This window comes from Carlito syrichta, unplaced genomic scaffold (assembly GCF_000164805.1).
Source record: "Carlito syrichta isolate Samal-C Ts95f unplaced genomic scaffold, Tarsius_syrichta-2.0.1 Scaffold311350, whole genome shotgun sequence".
Taxonomy (NCBI): Eukaryota; Metazoa; Chordata; class Mammalia; order Primates; family Tarsiidae; genus Carlito; species Carlito syrichta.
Window position 1 is genome coordinate 195,134 of NW_007255446.1, and position 20,435 is coordinate 215,568.

A 20,435-nucleotide genomic window follows, 5' to 3' on the forward strand; every position below is an offset into this window, starting at 1 on the left:
AAAAAAAAAAAAAAAAAGAAAACCCATTGTTACTTCTGGGGATACCGTGATGGCTGTTGTTGAGTACACCCTAGTTATAAAGGAATTTCCCATGATTTGACAGCTAAGCAGGTACTGTGACCTCAGAACTGGTCAGTAATTCATAAGCTGCACTATGGCCAGGGAATCAGATAAATTGTCATTATTTGATTTTAAGGATCTATTCTTAATTTACTTGTTAATGATTTCCCTCCAATGTAAAGTAAAACTGACTTTGTTCCTGCTGCATGTTGCTTGGCCACACCAGAAGATTGAGGTGAGCTGATGTATGCGGCTGTGCTCCCGCCCTCCTGTGAGCTGATGTGTGCTCCCACCCTCCTGCCACCCTGGGTGCCTGGACCCTGGGTGCCCTGGCACCTCTCTCTGCACTGTCTGATTCTCCCTTTGAGAATCCTGTGTGTGGTGAGCTGTCGCCTTCTGACTGGACCAGTGTGTGTGGATTGGGTCTCTTATGCTGGTGGGAGGGGTGGGGTGTTCTCCCTCCCTTCAGGAAGGAGGCGACCCAGGACCAAGGTCCCCTTCCACTAACAGGTTCCTTTAGTGCACTGGGTTGTTCAACCCTTTTCTTCTCCATGACTCTGCTACTCACATACCTGCTATTCTTGTCACTTTTTCTTTTTTTGATATGAGATCTCCCTCTGCCACCCAGGCTGGAGTGTTGTGGCACAATCATTGCTCACTGCGCCTCAAGGAATCCTCAGGGAACCTCCCACCACAGCCTCCTGAGTAGCTGGGACTTTTTTTTTTCTATTTTTAGATGGGGTCTTTCTATGTTGCCCAGGCTGGTCTTGAACTCCTGCCCTTAAGTGACCCTCCTGCCTTGGGAATATTATAGGTATGAACCACCATGCCTGGCCTCTTTTCACTTTTGATTCTTGATTTTTTTTTGAAACGTCAGCAAGAGATATTCTATATTTTAGTGCTAAACTATTAATTAAGAGATATCTCCTTTCCATTTTTGGATATTTTTGTCTGTTTCAAACTCATATTTAGAATATCTTTAAAAGTTTTCTTTTGAAAATGACTTGAAATGTATATAAAGTTATAAATATAAAAATAGTGCCAGGAACACCCTGATGTGTGCGGCTGTGCTCCTGCCCTCCTGTGAGCTGATATGTGCTCCCATCCTCCTGCCACCCTGGGTGGCTGGACCCTGGGTGCCCTGCCACCTCTCTCTGTGCTGTCTGATTCTGCCCTCCGCCCAGACTCAGCTTAGGTTGTATGTTTACCCCATTTGTTTCCTTGCCTGCACACTTGCTTACTCTGTGTGTGTGTGTGTGTGTGTGTGTGTGTGTGTGTGTGTGTGTGTGTGTGTATGTGTGTAGGTGTGAATGCACACATACACATATTTCGGAACCCTCTGAGGGTCACTTACATACAGGGTGACCCTCCGCCCTACAAGCTGAGTGCATGTCCTAAGGCTGGGCTTGATCCCGTGCCCTGGCAGCACTGTGCAGTCTCCTGCAGGCAATTAGGAGACTGCACAGTGCTGCCAGGGCACGGGGTCAAGCCCAGCCACACACAGGATTCTCAAAGGGAGAATCAGACAGCGTGGCATGTCCTTTCTTTAATGTTTTTTACTCTGAATCATTCCCACAGCCTTTCTTTATCTCCTTGTGAATTCCCTTTCCATGTAACTGTCGTTTTAGCTTTTTCTCTTTCTTTCAGTTGACAGTCTCAAGGCTTGTGGTGTGCCACAGACTAGAGCGTTTTCCCCCATTTCCCCAGGAAAGTGAGTTTCCTAATACCTCACTGAACGAGGCTTTTCTCTTAACATGCCAGTAACTGGCACACTTACTCACTTTGTGAGTTGGCATGGGTAACACTGTAGCTGCTACCCATTTCATTTACTTAATGAATCTACTACCCATGTTCTTTGGAGCACTTTTCCCTCTAGGCCAGGTTCTAGTCCAGGACCAGTTAGTGCCTTTAGTTGTACTGTTTCTTTTCTTTTCTTTTTTCTTTTGGTTGGAGTCTCACTCTGCCACCCCGGCTGAAGTGCAGTGGCATGCTCACAGCCATCGCAGCCTCGACCTGCTGGGCTCAGGCGATCCCTCCGCCTCAGCCTTCCAGGTAGCTGGAACCATGCCACTACACTCAGCTAATTTATTTTTATTTTTATTGTAGAGACGAGGTGTTGCTGTGTTGTCCAGGCCAGTCTCAAACTCCTGGGCTCAGGCACTCCTCTCGTCTCAGCCTCCCCAAGTGCTGGGGTGACAGGTGTGAGCCACCATGCCTGGCATGTCCTGTTTCTCTAATGTTTTTTATTCTGAATCATTCTCACAGCCTTTCTTTGTCTTCTGTGGCAGTATTTTTAAAAGAATACTGCCCCCCTCTTTTTCTGGAGACATTCTCATTTTGTGGTTTTCTGGCTTTACTTTCTCAGCTGTGCACCACATAGGTGATGTTGGGTCCAAATGGCCCTCCTTCGTGGGTGGATTCTGATCACCTGGTCCAGGCATTGCTTGACTTCCCCGCTGTATCAGGACTGTGTTTTCTCCTTTGCAACCAATTAACAGTTGCTGGAGAGACACTGTAAGACCATGAAAACATCCTGCTCTTCACCAAAATTTCCCCCAGATTTAGCACTCATTGGTGACTCTTGCCCAGTTCAGTCTGTACACTGGTGGTTGCAAAATGATTTTCCACTCAGCACCCCTCCACATCTGTCCGTGCCCTTTGGCATTCTACTGCGAGTTAGAAAAGTCCTTTCTGTTTGTTCATCTGCCTGCCTACCTATCGTGGGTGGTGTAGACTTGTGAATTCCCATTTCCCCCCTAAGCTTTATGATTCATGCTCTGCTTAATCATTTTGGCGCACAGACTGTGCAGATTTTGGCACATGGGATCTTCCTGCTGTCTGCCATATCTCTGTGGTGTGTCACCATCATGTTTTGCTGTTGCTTTGTTTTGCTGACCAGTTGCGAACTCTCTGATATAGTCAGATGCCCTGGGCTCCTCCTGCACTTTGCCTGCACTTGCCCCGGATTCTGCCCTTTCTCCGGGGAGCCCTGGTTCCTTTCATGAGGGCATGGTGTTAGAGAGCAAGATCTGGGTACCTGCATGCTCCTTGCTCCTGGGGCTGCTGCTTGGCTAAGGGTGTGTTTATGGTTAGTCTACAGATTCCCAAAGAAACCTGAGCCTTCCCTGCTCTGCATGCCCTGATCTTTCCAAACTCACTGTTTGAGCTTCCTTGTACCTTGTAACAAGGATGTCTGTGAGCAAGCTTCTCCTTGTGGAATTCCCTTCCCATGTAACTGTCGTTTTAACTTTTTCTCTTTCTTTCAGTTGACAGTCTCAATTATCTTGGTGAGGCTGCCCTTTCTAAAGGAAGTAAGAAATACTAAGTATGAAATGAAGAGCCTCCGAGAGAGACTCTGTGGTGTCATGTTTTACTGTTGCTCTGGGTGGATACCTTAATGGAGTGGCATGTTCTTGGTCAGAAGCCTCGAGTGCAGTTTTTCTTTCAGTGTCTCCACACCTGCCCCTAACAGATGCTCGCTGCTTTCCATCTTCAGGGCAAGTCTTTCACTCCTCAGGTGTTGCTGGTCAGCCTGGCCTACCCCCAGCCAGCCATAGACAGCACCTCCTCCAGTTGCTCCTGGGGATGCTGTCGACATCCCCATCCTATCCTGCTTTCCTGTGCAAGCTACTTCTCCTGCTAAGAAGATGACCAGGAGAGCCACAGTGGCCCAGAGCCCTCAGATCCTCTAGACTGCAGGACGTGTCACTGGGCTTGTCACAGTCTCTTTTCTGGCTCGTGCCTCAGCATCACAGGCCACCCCAGATAAACATGCAGTCCATGTAGAATAGACAGGCGCCCTGGCCCCCACCCTTGACCACCACCCCTGTGGAGACTGTCGGCACTGTCACCAGCCATAAGTAACCATACTCTGATGTGTCCTGAGAACAGTGTCAGCTAAGAGGACCCCTGTTTTCTAACAATGCTGAATTCTCTGGATGTGTTTGTGCTTTCAAAATATCCGCTGGGGGTGGCAGGAAGAGCCATAAAAGGGGTAGGACAATGGATAGAAATGGTTTTTACCTGCTGACCAGTAAAAATACAATAGAAGCCCCACGTGTAACTAAGTTTTCCAGTAGGGACATTAAAAAATGTAAGAAAAGACAGATAGTGTTAATTTAAGTATTACGTTTTATTTAACACAGTATATCAAACATGTTGTTATTTCAACACATAATCAATATAAACACATTACTGAGATGTTTTGTATCTTGTTTGTGGAGTTAAAGTCTGGTGCCTGTTTTATGCATGTGGCCCATCTCAACCGAGACTGACCACACTTTAGGAGCTTAGCAGCCTGGTGGCATGGCATGAAGGCACAGGCCAAGGAGACTGGTGGGCCAGTCATGTGTTATGGCAGATGGGGTGAGCTGGTGACCACAGTGCAGGCTTCAGGCCAGTCCTGCCGCTTGACCTTCCTGGCCCTTCCCCAGGACAGGGCTGCTCCCTCCCCAGGAAAACGTGCCCCTCACAGGGGCACATGTGACAAGGAAAACCACAGAGGGCCCACAGCCCTCAGATCTTATGTGCTAAGTATGTGGGTACCGGGCTTGTCATTCTCTGGGAAACATACATGTTGCACAGGGGTTCTGAGTGATGTGCATGTGACCCTCCATGAATCTGTACTTCTTCCAAGGTCTACAGAGCCTGCCCCTTCTGTAGGCCTGTGACTATCGAGGAGAGACCCTTGCAGTCCTTTTTCCAAGGGGTCGCTTGATGCCCCAGGCACTAGCTTCCAGCATCAGTTTCAGGAAGATCAGCTTTATTCAACAAGGGCTGCCTAGAGAGGCTGTAGAGAAACTCAGATAGGATTTGAAAGTCAGAGAGGGAGATCCCTGGAGGGTGTACCATGTGGCTAGAACCTCCTCCTCCACATGGCCTCTCTAGAGGCCTCCGCTGGGCTCTGAGCATCTTCATGGCATGACAGCTACAGCCAGAGTGAGGGTCCCAGGAGAAGCCCAGTGGGCAGAAACTGTGTCCTTGCGAGTCACATGACCTCACTTCTGCAGTCCCCTAGGTGGGAGCAGTCAGCCTTGCCCAAGTTCCAGGGTAGGGACACAGGTCCATAGTCATGTGTGAACTTGGCAACATAAAGACTGTGGGCTGTGTTGCCATGTACCCAAAAGTTTGCAGGACTCGCAGCTGTCTGGGAAAGTGGGCTGGAAACTGCTCCTCCTAGCCCTTAAAAAGCAAGTGGCTTGGCTCAGGCCTATAATCCCAGCACTTTGGGAGGCCGAGGTGAAAGGATTGCCCGAGCCCACGGGTTCGAGACCAGCTTGGGCAACTTGGCGAGACGTCATCTGTACAATAAATCAAAAAAAATTAGCTGGGTGTGGTGGCACATGCCTGTGGTTCCAGCTACTTAGAAGACTGAGGCCGAAGGATCACCGGTGCCCAGCAGGTTGAGACTGTGGTGGCTGTGAGCATGCCACTGCACTCTAGCCTGGGTGAGAGAGTGAGACTACAACTCAAGAAAAAAAAAAGCAAGTGACTGAGTACACTGTTGAAAAGTATTTTCATTAAAATGTGAACGAAATTACGCTAGCCGCTCTCAAGTTCTTGTTCCCTTGATGATGTTCTGCCTCCCACTGCCTACATGGCCTCCACCCCTGTGGGGTTGACCAGCCACCGTCCCCTCTGACACACTGGCCTCTGCCTTGTGGCTTCTGATCTGATGCATGTAGTGTCCTCTTGTGTCCTCTTTGGTATTTAGTAACTGCAGAACTCTTTGCAGATTCACAGTGAGGAAGGAATCCCAGCACAGTTTGGACATGACCCAGGGATGGCTACCTATCACCATTGCACCACGGTGGTTTTAGTCAAGGCACCTGGAAATTTGTGGTTGATGAGTCTCTGTATTTTCTGTTTCTTCTTAATATCCACTCCATTGTTTTCTTTACACCCCTTGTATGTATGTGGATAGGAAGTGATACAAGGCATGAGAAAGGCAGGAAAGGACCCTGTTTTTGCTTGGTGCACTATGTAGTAGCATCCTGGAACTCCACTGAAGTGTTGGTGCTGGAGGCCCGGCACTGATGCCCTCTGGTCTTACAGCATGTCTAGCCTGTGGGAGGCTCCCTAAGACGTGACCAAGGACTGCAGCAGCTGAAAGAAGTGTCCATCTTTGTCTCCGCAGGACCTGCAGGACCACAATGACGAGCTAGAGGTTGCGCTGGAGGGCCTGCGGGCACGGCTGCCCGAGAATGGACATAACCTCGCAGGTAGGAGCCCAGCCCTGGGCAGGGCTGCCAAAGGTCTGGTGTCAACACTACCCTCAGAACCAGAGAGGGAGGGGGTGGCAGGCTATCCCACTTGGGTGGAAATGGTGAAGGTGGTGATGACCTGCATGGCCTCATGGGAGGCGATGGTCCCTGCCAGGGATGATTCTGAGGAGGATCTGTCAGATGACACAGGGCAACTTGCTGCAGGGACCATTACCAGAGGGAGGAGGGAGAGGAGGCTGAGGATAGGCACGGATAGTCGCCAACCTCAAGGCCAGGCTCAGGCTGTTCTTATATATGAGAGTTTTTTTGATAGGAGGGGAGCAAAGTTGTGTCAGAAGTGCTGAGGGCCTCGCAGCACTCACAGGCCTGTGTGATTGAGGCTGGCAGGGTGTGCTATTTGCTGCTCTGGGAGCTGTCACCCTTGGAGTCTACTCAAGGTAGGGGGTGGGCACCAAGGGAAGGGCCCGTGTGGCTGTGGGCCCCATACTCAGCCAGGTGCGTTGGGCAAGCTTCAGGCACCAAGAGGCCTGGCGCCTATGCTGGCGTGTTCTTCTTTGGAGACCAGATGGGACCAGGTATCACAACCACACTGGAGGTTTACCGTGGTCCTTTTGCAGGCTGGACTGGGCTGGCTGCCACCCTTCCTGATGGTCACACAGCTTCTGCTCACTGCACAACCCACACGATGCTTGTGGGTCCCCAGCAGCTCTACCTGCTCCCCTCGATCACATGCCATGACAACCCCAGCCCCTTGGAGGATTTTTTTGCTCCAATGAGTAATCCTGAGGACTCTGTAGAACCCATTTTGCCCTACAGCTATTTACTTAATAGAAAAAAATTGGTACCCAAGAGAGCTAATGTGGGAACCTCTAAGGACCTCGTGGGGACTTCTGTGTAGGTGAGTCTGACATCCTGGGACCCCCTAGCTCCTGCAGGCTCCTTTGTTGGAGTCAGAGGCCCCCGAGACCCGCAGCCCTGATGGCCGTCAGACTTCCTGGGAAACTTCAGAAAGAAATAAGGTATTGTCCCAGCCACACTCCAGGCAGCAAGGCCGGACATCGTCAGGGTGCAGCTGGCACATGGGTCGTTTTCAGATTCCCACACATGTGACGTGCAGCTATGTGCATGGCCTGGCCAGCGGGGAAGGGTGGCTGTCACCTCCCTCTGTCCCCAGAGGAACCCAAGCTGCACAGAGTGTATGGCCCTTTCAGAAGCCACCAGCCCAGAGTAGGTCACCTGGTCCAGCAGAGCTTGGGCCATGGAAGGCAGCTTCAAGATTAGTGTCATGGCTGATAAAACCAACTCCTTGGCCAGGTGCAGTGGCCTAAGCCTGTAATCCCAGCACTTTGAGAGGCCGAGACGAGAGGATTGCCTGAGTCCAGGAGTTCGAGACTAGTCTGGGCAACCTGGTGAGACCTCATCTCTGCAGTAAATCAAAAAATTAGTTAGGCGTGGTGGTACATACCTGTAGTACCAGCTACTTGGAAGGCTGAGGCAGAAGGATTGCCTAAACCCAGCAAGTTGAGGCTGTGATGGCTGTGAGCATGCCACTGCACTGCAACTTGGGCAACAGAGTGATGCTCCAACCCCCCCCCACACACACAAAGAAACTGGCTCCTGCAACCAAGGCTCTTTTTTACGTTGGTCCTCCTCCATCTACCAACAGAGGCTTGATCAGCCCTTTGAAAGGAGTCTGTGTGCCACCAGAAGGGCAGTGAGGCTGCAGTGCTGGGCAGAGGTGCAGTGCATGCCGAGCCGTGACTCGTTCTGCTGAAGCCACACTGCTGGATGCCATCTTGCCTGGCCCATGTGGCCCAGGGCAGCAGCTGTGAACCCCGGGCAGCGAGGGGTTTTCTCTCCTGAGATGTAATTACAAGTTCTCTTGGCCCCGTGGCCCTGAGACGCTATTTTCATGGCAAATTGGGAAATGAAAGGAGAAGGTGACACTTAAAGGAAGCATCTTTCCCCCTTTTCTGGCCCTTGGGCCGAGCTGTGGGACCCCTGACACACATGTTGGGGTGGCCTGTACCTGGGATGTGTGTGTAGGTCAGGTTCGGTCATAACTGGACTGCGCCTGCACCTTCTGAACCACCCATACTTCCCTGCCTGCCAGCATTGCAGCTTTCATGCCCTAGGTATAGGATGCTGGACTTGCCTACCGGTGCCCGGTGTCACTCGTGTGATGTCATAGTAAATAATGTAGGGCCACTGAGAAAAGGGGAGAACACTAAAATACCCAGTGTGGATGAGCAAGTGCCCTGCATGCGACTGTGACCATCTGCAGGTCGTCTGGGGCTTTGTGCTGCTCAATCTCCACTGGGCTGAGGTCATTGTCTTGCCTGCCCAGCTCCTGTGCTCCTGGCACCATCAGGGAGCAGGCTTTAGGTGTGGTGAAGGTGCCGGGGCACAGTGTCTTCTGGGGAAGGACAGAGTCTTGGGGAATCTTGAGGGGAGCTGCCTCATGGAATCTGTATTCTGGCAGAGAATTGGACTGCTGATTTCTCAGGGATATTGACCCCAGAGTAACCCTCAAGGCCAGCACTGCTGCCTTTCGCTGCTGCCATGCACGTGTCACGTTAGGGGCTTAGAAAGGGCATCCTTGGTGTGACAGCAGCAGAAATGTCCTCTTGTTGGCAGGCATCTCATCTGCGGGTGACTGTGCTCCCGTGAGTGTAGACACGGAGATCATGATGGAGCAGGTTAAGGAACACTGTCACAACCTCAGCATCCAACTGGAGACCAAGGTGAGGGGCATGTGGATGTGGTGGGCCGCAGGCTGCAGCGGCCATGTGCTGGGCAACTAGACAGGGCATCTGCCTGGGACCTCTGCCTTGCAGTGAGCTGCTCAGGGAAGAGAGCTTGTAGGAGACGTAAAGAACACTGACATCTGCCCTATACCCTCTTTGGAAGGAGGCGGGATGTAGAAATAACTGGTGACGGGGGAAGTGGTTCATGCTGCAGGGTGTCACAAGGGGACACCTGAGGACAGCGTGGTGGACGACCTTCCTGCTCACCTGGGCTAGGAATCACAGTTTCCGACTTGTCCCAAGCATGAGTGACCTAGCATGTACCCTCTGGGAATTCAGTGGCCTTGGGGCCAGGCCTATCCTGACTGAGGCTATCTTCCAAATGAACTTGTCTCTCTGTGTTGCTAGAGTGTGATGACTTTGAAGAGATCATGTTCTTCACTTATCATGTGTCAGCTCTTCAGTCTGAGTAGCCCCAAGGGCAACCACCTCTATCCTGCAGCTATGCCCCGAGGCTTCCTGAAAGATGAACTGGAAGTACCTGACATGACCTTTGCTGCCCATGGCAGGTAGTGTTCCTTCCACCGAGGCCTCCAGGACACTCAGAGCCACCCCATGGGTCCTGCACAGGTCCCCAGTTCTCTCAGGGAATGTCACACCCTCTGATTCCCTTACACCACCTGACCAGACCCTAGCCCACCTGGTCCCCCTGCTGGTCCTGCCTTACATGGGATAAAGTGACACATGGCCACCTTGGGACCATCCGTCATGATACTGTGCCCTCTGTGGACCCAGGCGCATTGGTAGGTCTGGGCTGCTGGCTCTCTGAACATGGTGTCTGACAGCTCGGTGTTTATGTGTTGTATTGTCAGCCAGGCCATTTTCAGGGCCTCCTGGTTAACACAATGCACGTTGTCTTCTCAGGTAAATCACTATGAGAGGGAAATTGAGGTGATAAAAAGGAACTTTGAGAAGGAGAGGAAGGAGATGGAGCAGGCCCATGAGCGCGAGGTCCATGCACTGGAGGGCCAGAGAGCCGACCTGGAGAAGCTGCACGAGAAGTCGCGGGAGGTCATCCAGGGTCTGCAGGAACAACTGCGGGACACGGCCCCCCAGCCCGGGCCCTGCTGTGCACGGGCTCTGTCGGGCCTGGCCCTGCAACTGGAGGAGGAGCTGTCCTTGCGGCGGGCCAGGTGCGGTGGCCACTCGCATCAGGGCTGGGGTTTGCTGCCAAGAATCAAAGTTTGAAATGAGGTTGAGGTAACCGCTGAGGATGTAGACCTTCCTCAGTGGGCGGCTCCCCCTGGGCGATGACTGAGGGCCAAGAGAGCAGTTGTGCTGTGAGAATTTTTACCCTAAACAGAATATACATCCTGAGTAGAGCTCGAGCCATGGAGCCAAGTGCTGCAGGGAGACATGACCCGGGACTGTTTCCCTTCTGTCTCCGCCACACCTGGTGTGAGGGGCATCGTGGTCTGTGTTACCTAACATCACATCCCCTTCTCCAGGATGGGTGACAGAGCACGAGCGAGAGGGAGGAAAGCCCTAATACAATGGGAACGGTGACTGATCTGGGTTAATGAGATTCTTGAAAACGCTAAAATATGCACACAAGATAAAAGGTTTATTTGGAAAACCTGTTGGTATTCTGTGTTTCCCAGTGTCACAGTCACATGACAAGTGACTGGTGCCTGTTCTTTGTCATGTGGGTCAGAGTCAGGAGAGTAAGTACTATCCAGATATGCTGCCAATCAGCCGGAAACCCCTGCCTGGCTCAGGAGGATGGCCACCCTCACCATTCTGGTCAGGCCACCCTCATTGCAGGCCAGGACCAGGGCCTCCCCTAGTCAGGGCTGAGTAGAAACCGGGCAAGGAGCCCACTGCACCCACTCAGCTGCTACGTGGAAGGCCACCATGCTGGGGTGACTGGGTCAGACGTTGGAGTCTAGTAGATGTGGCCCCATCACCATGCAAACAACAGAAGGTTGCACCCCTGCCCTGGCAGAGATGGGCACCCCCTTCCTGGTGGGAGGCAGTGGGGAATGGCCTGAGCACATGGGATGTGGCAAGGGAGGATTAGCACTCCTTCCTCCTTCCTTCTTTCCCCAGGCCATGGGGGCTCAAGGAGCCCAATGCTTTTGTTCTGGAAGATACATGCCTCCTCCTGGGGATGGAACCACATCCAGCCCACTGTGAGGGGCAGAGGGTGACAGAGCAGGTCTTTCTAGAGTGCAGCTGCCTCTGTGTGTCCCCGCCTTTTTTCTTAGTTCTTGCCGGTTTCCCAAGAGCAACGCTGCGCATGGAGGCCTGGGTGGGTCCTGGGCCACCCACGGGCCCTCTTCCTGCTGAGTCTGAAAGGCCAGAGGGTGGACACATGTGCCCGTGCTGGCCTTGGCCCTGGGGGCAGGGGCAGCCCAGCAGGTCCCATGCTGTTGGGGAGCACAGGAGGCTGTCCATGTCAGGGGCCTCCGTGCCACTGTGTTCTTTGTGGGCCAGGGGTTCAGCAAGGCTTGGGCTATTTGCAAGCCTGGGCGGAGTGCCTGGTGGCCACCTGGCTGCGTCAGGCATGGGCGACAGCCAGGCCCCAGTGAGAGGGGATTGGCTGTGCATAGGGGAAGGCGATGGGCAGATGGCTAGGGCCTGGGCAGGGCAGCCTTGAAACTGCCTGTGTGTTGTTAGGAGGTCAGGCTGTGGTGAGGACAGGGCTATGGAAGGGTGGTGGGGTCAGAGGGAGGGGGTGGCTGTTTTACTGTCCAGGCAAGAAGTGACGGCTGAGGGGCCAGAGGTGCAGAAAGGTGTTTGGAGGTGATGGTGGGTCACAGTGGGTGACACAACACAGGCAGGGACATTGCCAGTGGGTTGAGGTACCCTCAGTGAATGCACAGGAAGTGGCTCTTGCCATGGAGGTACAGGGATAGGGTTGACTCAGTTATGTTTGAGGAGTGAGTTTGGGTGGGAGAGACGAGGACACCTCCAAAAGGAGGAACGCTGAGGGGGCTGGGGAATTCAGAGAAGACTGCTGCAAGGAGGGAGGTCACCTGTGTGACCAGAGCCACTGAGGCCATTTCTCAGGAGACCAGCATCCTGCAGGAGGAGCCCTCAGCCCCAGTCTGGGCCTCAACCCCGCCTCCCGCTGGGAGGGGAGGCCCGTGTCCAGCCCTGTCTGGTGGGCTCTTGGCCACAATTCCCGGCATGTCAGACTGCAGCCGCTTCTCGATAAAAACTTGGGATGGCCTCCCCGAGCCCACCATAGTTGTAGAATGAACCCCAGCATGGGCAAAGGTGAGTCTGCAGGACTCTGGAGGCCACAAGCAGGATTTTGACCTTTATTGTGAGAGAAAGTAAAGTCTAGAGGATGGTCTGGTCAGGTGTGGCTTGTGAAGAACTCTGGGCCAGGAGCTGGGAGAACAGTAGGAACGTTCTGAACACCCATGGCCTGAGCACGTCTATGTCACTCTGCTGTATCTGTCTGCCTCAAAACACCAGTGTACCCTGGATCATTTGACGTCATTACAGATGTGATACTTTGCTGCTAAATACTTATTTTGAACAGAGGCACTCTCTTGCATACCCACAATATCATGATCACACATGGGATGTTTAACATTAGCACAGTGCTAGGATTTTGGGTTTTGTGTGTGTGTTTTAGAGACAAGGTCTTGCTCTGTTGCCCAGGCTGGTGTGCAGTGGTATGATCATAGCTCACTGCAGCTTTCAACTCCTGAGCTTAAGTGATCCTCCTGTCTCAGCCTCCCGAGTAGATGGGACTACAGGTGTATATCACCATGCCTAGCTAAGTTTTTAGGTTTTTTGTAGAAATGGCATCTCACTCTGTTGCCCAGGCTAATGCTGTTTTTAATATGTGTTCCACATTCAGGGTTCCCGTTTGCGATGTTCTGTATGGGTTGTTCCCCCACTCCTGAGTCCAGTCAAGGTTTGTGCTGTGCATTTAGGTATCACATCTTTTTCATGCCCTTTCAGCTAAAAGAGTGTGTCAATATTTTTTTTTTCTTCCTGACACACTCTTGTCAGTGGATGTTGACTTTTTTCTTGTCACGGTAAAAGATATCTAGCATGAAATTGATCATTTTAACCATTGTAAGTGTATAAAATGGCATTAAACGTTCATAGTGTTGTGCAGCCATCATTCCCTTCCAAACCTTTTCCTCATCCCAAACAGGAGCTCTGCCCATTAAGCAATACCTTTAGCTAGCTAGCATTCTGTTGAAGATTTTGGCATCTGTCGTTTTCTCATGTGTCTTTGTGTAGCTTTGTTATCAGGGTAATGCTGACCTCAGAATGAGTTCAGAAGTGTTCCTCTGCTTCAATTTTTGGAAGAATTTGAGAAGAGGTGGTGGTAACATTTTTTCAGGTGTTTGGTAGAATTCACCAGTGAAGCCATCTCTTCCTGGGTTTGTTTTGTTTTGTTTTTCTGTTGGATTTTCTGTTTCTTCATGAGTCTGTTTTGGGAGATTATTTCTAGGAATTTAGACATTGACATTTTTGAAGAATCAAGACATTTTGCAGAATGGCCCTTAGTTTACATGCCTGAGTTTTCTCATTCAGATGAAACTTGTTAGGTTCAGATGAGACTTGTTAAGTATGATGACTACGTGGTGATATTTCCTTCTCAGCTGACTACTTTAGGAAGCTCGTTGTTTTATCCTATGCCATCTTTATAGGGCCACTTTGTCTTTCCTTCTGACCTGTATCCTTTAGAAGATCCTATAGTGAAACTTTATTTGGAGTAAATTTCCACAGTTTTTATCTGAAAAATGTCTTGAAATGCCTGAATTTTTGAAGGGTAGTATTCCTAGGAACAGAAATCTAGATGACTAGTTAAAGGGGTTGTCTCACAGCCTTTTGAACATACTCTTTCCGTATCAGAGATTCCATGGCTGGCACTGGGTTCACTCTCAGTCTAATTGTTGTTCCTGCATATGTGTTTTCCTTTGCTGCTGTAACACGTTTCCAGGAACCCAATGGTTTAAAACAACACAAACTTGTTATAGTTTGGAGGTTGGAAGAGTGAAATGAGTATCCTTGAGCCGAAATCAAGGTGTTGGCAGGACTGCCTCACGTTCTGGAGAATCCCCTCTCTTGCCTTCTCCAGCTTCCTTGGTTCATGGCCCCTCCCATCTGTGACCCATCAGTGACTGACTAAGCATTTCTCACATCACATCACTCTGAGACAGACTCTTCAGCCTTTGCCTTCTACTTTTAATGACCCTTTTGATTATAATGGGCCACCCTGGATAATGCAGGGTAATCTACCTAAGTTCAGATGTGTAGCAGCCTTATAACCCTCTGCTAGGAAAGGCAGCATATTCATACATAGCTTCTGAGGATTAGAGTGTGGACATCTTCTAGAGACCGTTATCGTGCCTGCCACAGTGGATGATCTGACTTTTGTCCTCTGGTTACTTTCAAGAACTTCTCTATCTTGGGTGGGGTTTATTTTTGTTTTTGTTTTTGTTTTGGTGTGTATTTCTTTCTTTTTAACTTTTTATTAAAACATTATATACAGGGGGATCCCAGAAACCCAGAATTTACTTATAAAAATTTGTGTATTTATTCTTAAATGTTTAAACTCAAGTCACCTTCAAAGTCCTCTCTGATGCAGTACAGCTACTCAGACACTTTTCCACTGCCCAAAAGTTTTTAAATTCATCACTTATTATGCCTTTCAGTGCTTCTGCCATTTTTTTTTCACCTCTTCCACATTGGCAAAATATTTCTCTTTGAAGGCTTTTTTCATCCATGGAAACAAAAAAAAGTCACTAGGGATGAGATTGGGTGAATAGGGTGGGTGGGGTATGGGGGTCATGCTATTCTTGATCAAAAGCTGCTGAACATTTAGTGCAGTGTGGGCAGGTGTGTTGTCATGGTAGAAGAACCAGTCACCTGTTTGCCAAAAAAACATTCACTGAAGCCGAACACAGCTTCTCACAACACTAACTGGTACACTGATGCTGACGGGTTCCTAGAACACTAACCTAGCAAAAGCAGCCTGTAGTATAAGGGGCCTGTCCTCCAAAAAGATAATTTGGGGGGTTTTGGGGTCCCCCTCATACATAAGAAACATGCATGTATATGGACAGTTAAAATTTTTAACAAATTGGACACATCTGTGTTACCAGCACCCAGAATAAGGAATAGAACTCACCAAAACCCCCCACGGTAACCACTTTCCTGACCCCTAGCGACATGGGTGAATCTTGCTTGCTTTTGTACTTTATAGAAAGGAGCCATGCATTGTATATTCTTGTGTCTGACCTTGGCACAATGTGCTTGTGAGATTCATCTGTGTTTTTGTGTGTCGTGATAGTTCATGCATTTGCATTTCTGTGTGTGTTTTGTTGTGTGAACAGACCACAATTAGTTTATTTCTTCTCCTGTTGTTGGGCATTTGGGTAATTTCTGTTTTTTGACTTTCACACAGTACTGCCACGAAACTCTTGTATGTGTCCTCTGCAGCATTTATGCCGGGACGTGCCTAGGAGTGGATTTGTTGGGTTGTGGGACACAGGTGTAGTTTCTTTTCATTTATTCGACTTAGAAGACATGATCCTTGTTGAATGTATGGATTGATGTCTTAGGAAGCCCTCTTAGCTCTTTTTTTGTTTTGTTTTGTCTTTGAGTCAGAGTCTCTGTCACCCAGGCTTGAGTGTGGTGACATGATCACAGCCACCACAGCCTTGACCTCCTGGGTTCAGGTGATCCTTCTGCCTCAGCCTTCCAAGTAGCTGTAATTACAGGCATGGGCTACCACCCCTGGCTTGTTTTTTGATTTATTGTAGAGACAGGATCTCACCAAGTTGCTCAGGCTGGTCTTGAACCCTGAGCTCAGGCAATCCTCTCACCTTGGCCTCTCAAAGTGCTGAGATTATAGGCTTGAGCCACTGTGCCCAGCCTGACCTCTCTGCTCTTATTATTAAAGTGTTGTCTCTCTTCTCACTGTTTTCTCCAGTTAGATGTTTGATGTTAGATCTTTTCACTTTTCCCTCCATGTCTCCATTTCTTTTTTATGTTTTCCATCTTCTCTCTGTACCACACTTTGAGTATTTTTTAAATATCTGTGTTCCAGGTCAGTGTTTCTTCAGCTCTGGGTAATATGTTGTTTAATCCATTCAGTTGGTTTTTATTTTGACATTGACTTTTTTGTTTATTTTTTAAAGTTCTACTTGGTCCTGTCTTCTCATTGTTGATCGCTTGTTCATGTTCAATTTCTGTCTTTTATTTGTGTAAACATTTCAACTTGTTTATTTTTACTTTGATAATTCCTATACCTGAGAGTTATAGGGATTTAGTCTGGTTTCCAGGCTTCCACTTTCTCTTTTGTGGCTGCTTTTTTTCCATGTGTGTGGTAAGGATCTCTGATTGTGAGCTCATGTTTGAGTGAGACTAATCCCTGGGAAGTTGGGAGCCTGGTAGGGGATACTTTTGCTTTGCCGAGAAGCAGGGGACTGCTGCCGCAGGACCCCTTGAGCCTCCTTCCAGGACTCTGGCTTATGTAAGCATGGGTGGTACAAGCTTTGCACCTGCTGAGGGTAGTGCTGATGCAGGTGCTGGCCATGAGGTCACACCAGCTCTGCCGTGCATGTTTTGGCTGCAGCTCTAGGTTTTTGTTTTGCTTGGAGGCCACGGGGTTTTCTTGCTTTCTCTGTGAGGCAGCCACACACTGTGCCATCAGCTCTGTGTAGGATCTAGTTGTCTGGCGACTGTGTGGGGTGGCAGTGGGACAGGGCAGTTTTTAGATGTTCAGCCTTGTATCAGTTTGCCTTCTGTTCTGGAGCCAGAGTGATAGTTGCAAAACATACTTCTCATTGTTTTCCCTACTTGAAACCCATTGCTGCTCTTAATTCTAGTGACTTTTATTTTTCCCTTTGTTTCCTCATCAGCTAAAATGAAGTTGTATGGGGAAGACACTTATATTTAATATTATAAGCATAATACATAGAGTGAACATAATGACATCATGTGACTTGGAGTATTTTTTTTTATTTTTTTTTTTGAGTTGGAGTCTCACTCTGTCACCCGGCCACCGCAGCCTCGACCTGCTGGGCTCCGCGATCCTTCCGCCTCAGCCTTCCGAGTAGCCAGAATTACAGGCATGCGCTACCACGCCTAGCTGATTTTTTGATTTATTGTAAAGATGAGGTCTCGCTGCCCAGGCGGGTCTCGAACCCACGGGCTCAGACAATCCACTCACCTCAGCCTCCCAAAGGCGCGGGATTACAGTCTGAGCCACCGAGCCCGGCTGAGTATTTTTATTTTTATGAGTTGGAGTCTCTCTCTTGTCACCCAGGCTGCAGTGCAGTGTCACGCTCACGGCCACCACAGCTTCGACCCACTGGACTGAGGTGATCCTTCTGCCTCAGTCTTCCAGCCTCAGCCTTCCAAGTAGCTGGAAGAATATTTTTAGATTGAGAAAATGAGAAGTTAATACCATGTGGAGACCAACTGGGGGTGATGTCAGTTAAACTAACCTGTGTTAAGACAAAATTCCCTGAGTAGCAGGTATGGGTCTCAAGCATCTCATTAGTGATCATTTTAAAAGATGGAGGTCTTGAGTCACCCCTTCAGGTTCCTTCCCACTGTGAGAGCTTTTCTTTTTTTTTCAATAAATTCTACAAGGAAGGAAGGAAAAGAAGGAAGGAGTTCTCTTACTCTGTTGCCCAGGCTCATCTCCTGACCTCAAGCGATTCCCTCACCTTGACCTCCCAAAGTGCTGGGATTACAGGCACACTACTGCACCCAGCTTTCATTAGTGATCTTTATTGGTCAGTCGCTTGTCTGTCATAAATTGATGATTTTATCTAAGCAGAGACTCTCTTAGAGTTGTCAGAAAGCAAAGATGACTCCAGACAGACTTGGGCCATGTAGTGGCTGCTCCTGCCCGCCTTTTCCCACTTGGATTTGCCTAGCATCAGTGACTATCCATACATTGGGGTTGCCCTCTTGCTATGTTTCTCCTTCTAGGGTTGACCACAAAGTGTGAGGTGGGTGAAACTCTCACTATAGGGGAAAATATGGCCTATATATTTGGTCTCCTGATTCCTTGTGTCTCTTAGCTCCATGCTGGGGTTCACTAGCAGGGATGAACACTCTCTGCAGTACCTGAGAGTTCATGCCCAGCACATGACATTGGTACCTGGTATACGCATATCTGACTGGAGGTCATTAGGTACAGGGCCAGGTCTACCATAAACACAGGGTGAATGAAGCCAAGGTGCTGACCAGTTTAGAAGTGCCATGCCACCTCTGGGGAAGGACAAGTGAAGATTGGACAATTTCAGGACCCCAACTGTGGAACCAGGCTCTGTGACTGCATGAGGCAGCCAGCTCTTTGGGCGTTTACCCATATTTTGTCAACTTTTCATGCAGAATAGAGTTTCATAGGCTTGCTGAAGAAAACACTGTGTTGAAAAATGATCTTGGAAAGACTCAGCAAGAACTTGAAGCTGCAGAAAGCGCAAATGACACACAGAGGTAAGCAAGCATGATATGTCTCAATGGTCCCCACTCCCCATTACCTTGATGACACCTTGTGCTCTCTGTGGAATACCCTTAGAGGTTTCCACGTAGAAAGTGGTATATGCTCTCAGAAAACCCTGGATGCATGGGGGAGCTCTGCCCTCTTTACATATTGGTGACATCTTGATTCCTAAGTCCTTGGTGTTGGAAGGTTGGGGCAGAGCTTGTGCAGGCATAGCATGGTTGGTACCACAAGAATAACTCCAACACAGGGCCCACCTCTCTCAGAGTTAGTACCCAGGATTTCTTACCTGAAAGAAATGTTCCACGTCGCATGTATTAGTTGGGTGAGGCAGCCTATGTTCTTGTGGGGGTCACAGATAATTTTGGACTCTCCCGGGCAAGGAGAATTTGCTGTATCCTGATGGGGGTTCAGTTCTGCTTTTCACCAGAGTTCATTGCTGGCATATTCATGACAGTGAGTCAGAGGTAGGCAAGAGGATTGTCAGGGAGGGTCAGAGACCTGGGCACTGAGGCAGCAGTAGGCCTGGGGACGCCCCCCTCAGTGAGAGTCATGGGAAGGGCAAAAGTGCCTCACCAGTGAGAGGTGGGGGACAAGGGTGCCCTGTCAGAGTCAGGGTATGGCAAGAGCCTGAGTACTGAGGAAGGGGAGAGAGTTGTGCTGGGGAGAGTGATTTCTGCTGTCACTACTGTAGCCATATCCAAGGACAGTCTGTTTGACCTTTTTCTCCCCAACTGAATGTCCAGATGAGCTTAACTCTAACACACTGAGAATGATGACTCAAGTGTAAAATTAGAGCAGGTAACAATTGATTGCTGTTACGTTATAGCAATTTTGAAATCTAAAAGCTTGTTTTCCTTTAGAAACCATTTATCCCCCTGACTTTGCTGCCAGGACCCCTTTGACAACAGACCTCAGATGTAAGCCTTGTCTGATTTTTTTTTTATGCTCTTGGCTGTGAATAGCTGCATGTTTTGCAAGAAAAATCATGTCTGTTATTGAGGAATGTCACAGAGGATGTTTGTTCTTACAATACTAGCACCTCATGACGTGTCTACAAATCTGAGCAATTTCACACCCCTCAGTTCTCCATGGTTTGGGACCAGGATGGGATCACTGTCAACCCTAGCAGTGGTGGCAACAGTAGAGCAGGGACAGAGGGACTGAGAATGCAGGGAGAGGCGTGAGTGTCTGTGATGTGGCTACAAGCTCAGACCACTGCTGTTCCAGAGGGTGGTGAGCAGAAAAAAATAAACAGGCTGTTCAGAAGGGATATTAACTTTGCTTCTTTAACAGGAAGGAAATTGAGGTTTTAAAGAAAGACAAGGAAAAGGCCTGCTCTGACATGGAAGAACTCAACAAACAGGTGACGTATCAATGCTGGCACAGAGCTGATGTTGCCCTTTCTTTTTTCATTTTGAAATCATTTCAAACTTACAAAAAGAAAGTTAGAGAACTTTCTTCTAAAAGAGTTCAGAGTGAGTTGCTGATAAGCTCTCATGCTCCCATCACAATCAGGAACCTGATGAGGCTATGCAGACCCCACGCTGGGCGGGTTTGCTGCTGGTTCCAGTGGTGTTCAGAATTGAGTGTGGTGTGCGTTCCCCTTCAGTCCATCCTTAGTGGTCAGAAGTTTGACGTTTTCAAGATGACAGGTGGTTATTTTGTAGGAAGTCCCTCCATTTTGGTTTGTTTACGGTTTCCTTGTGATTTGAGGCAGATTTATTGTTTTTGCAGGAATAACTCAGAAATGATGCTGTGTCCTTCTCATTTCATTCTGTCAGGGGACATAATAATTTGTCCCATGACTGGTGATGTTCATTTCAGTTGCTTGGGTAAGGTGGTGTTGGCCAGGCTCCTCCATGTTCAAGTTACTTTTCTCTTTGTAATTAATGAGTATGTTAT

At 49.2% G+C, this 20,435-nt stretch overlaps 1 protein-coding gene across 1 annotated transcript in view; it reads left to right on the top strand.

Moving 5' to 3' along the window:
- NINL (ninein like) overlaps positions 1-20,435 on the top strand; it is a 79,872-nt gene that overhangs the window by 43,679 nt on the left and 15,758 nt on the right. The window contains exons 13-17 of the mRNA XM_008068612.1: positions 6,197-6,281; positions 8,922-9,028; positions 9,956-10,224; positions 18,419-18,523; positions 19,827-19,896. Coding sequence (XP_008066803.1) covers positions 6,197-6,281; positions 8,922-9,028; positions 9,956-10,224; positions 18,419-18,523; positions 19,827-19,896 — 636 coding nt within the window. The remainder of the gene's footprint in view (positions 1-6,196; positions 6,282-8,921; positions 9,029-9,955; positions 10,225-18,418; positions 18,524-19,826; positions 19,897-20,435) is intronic.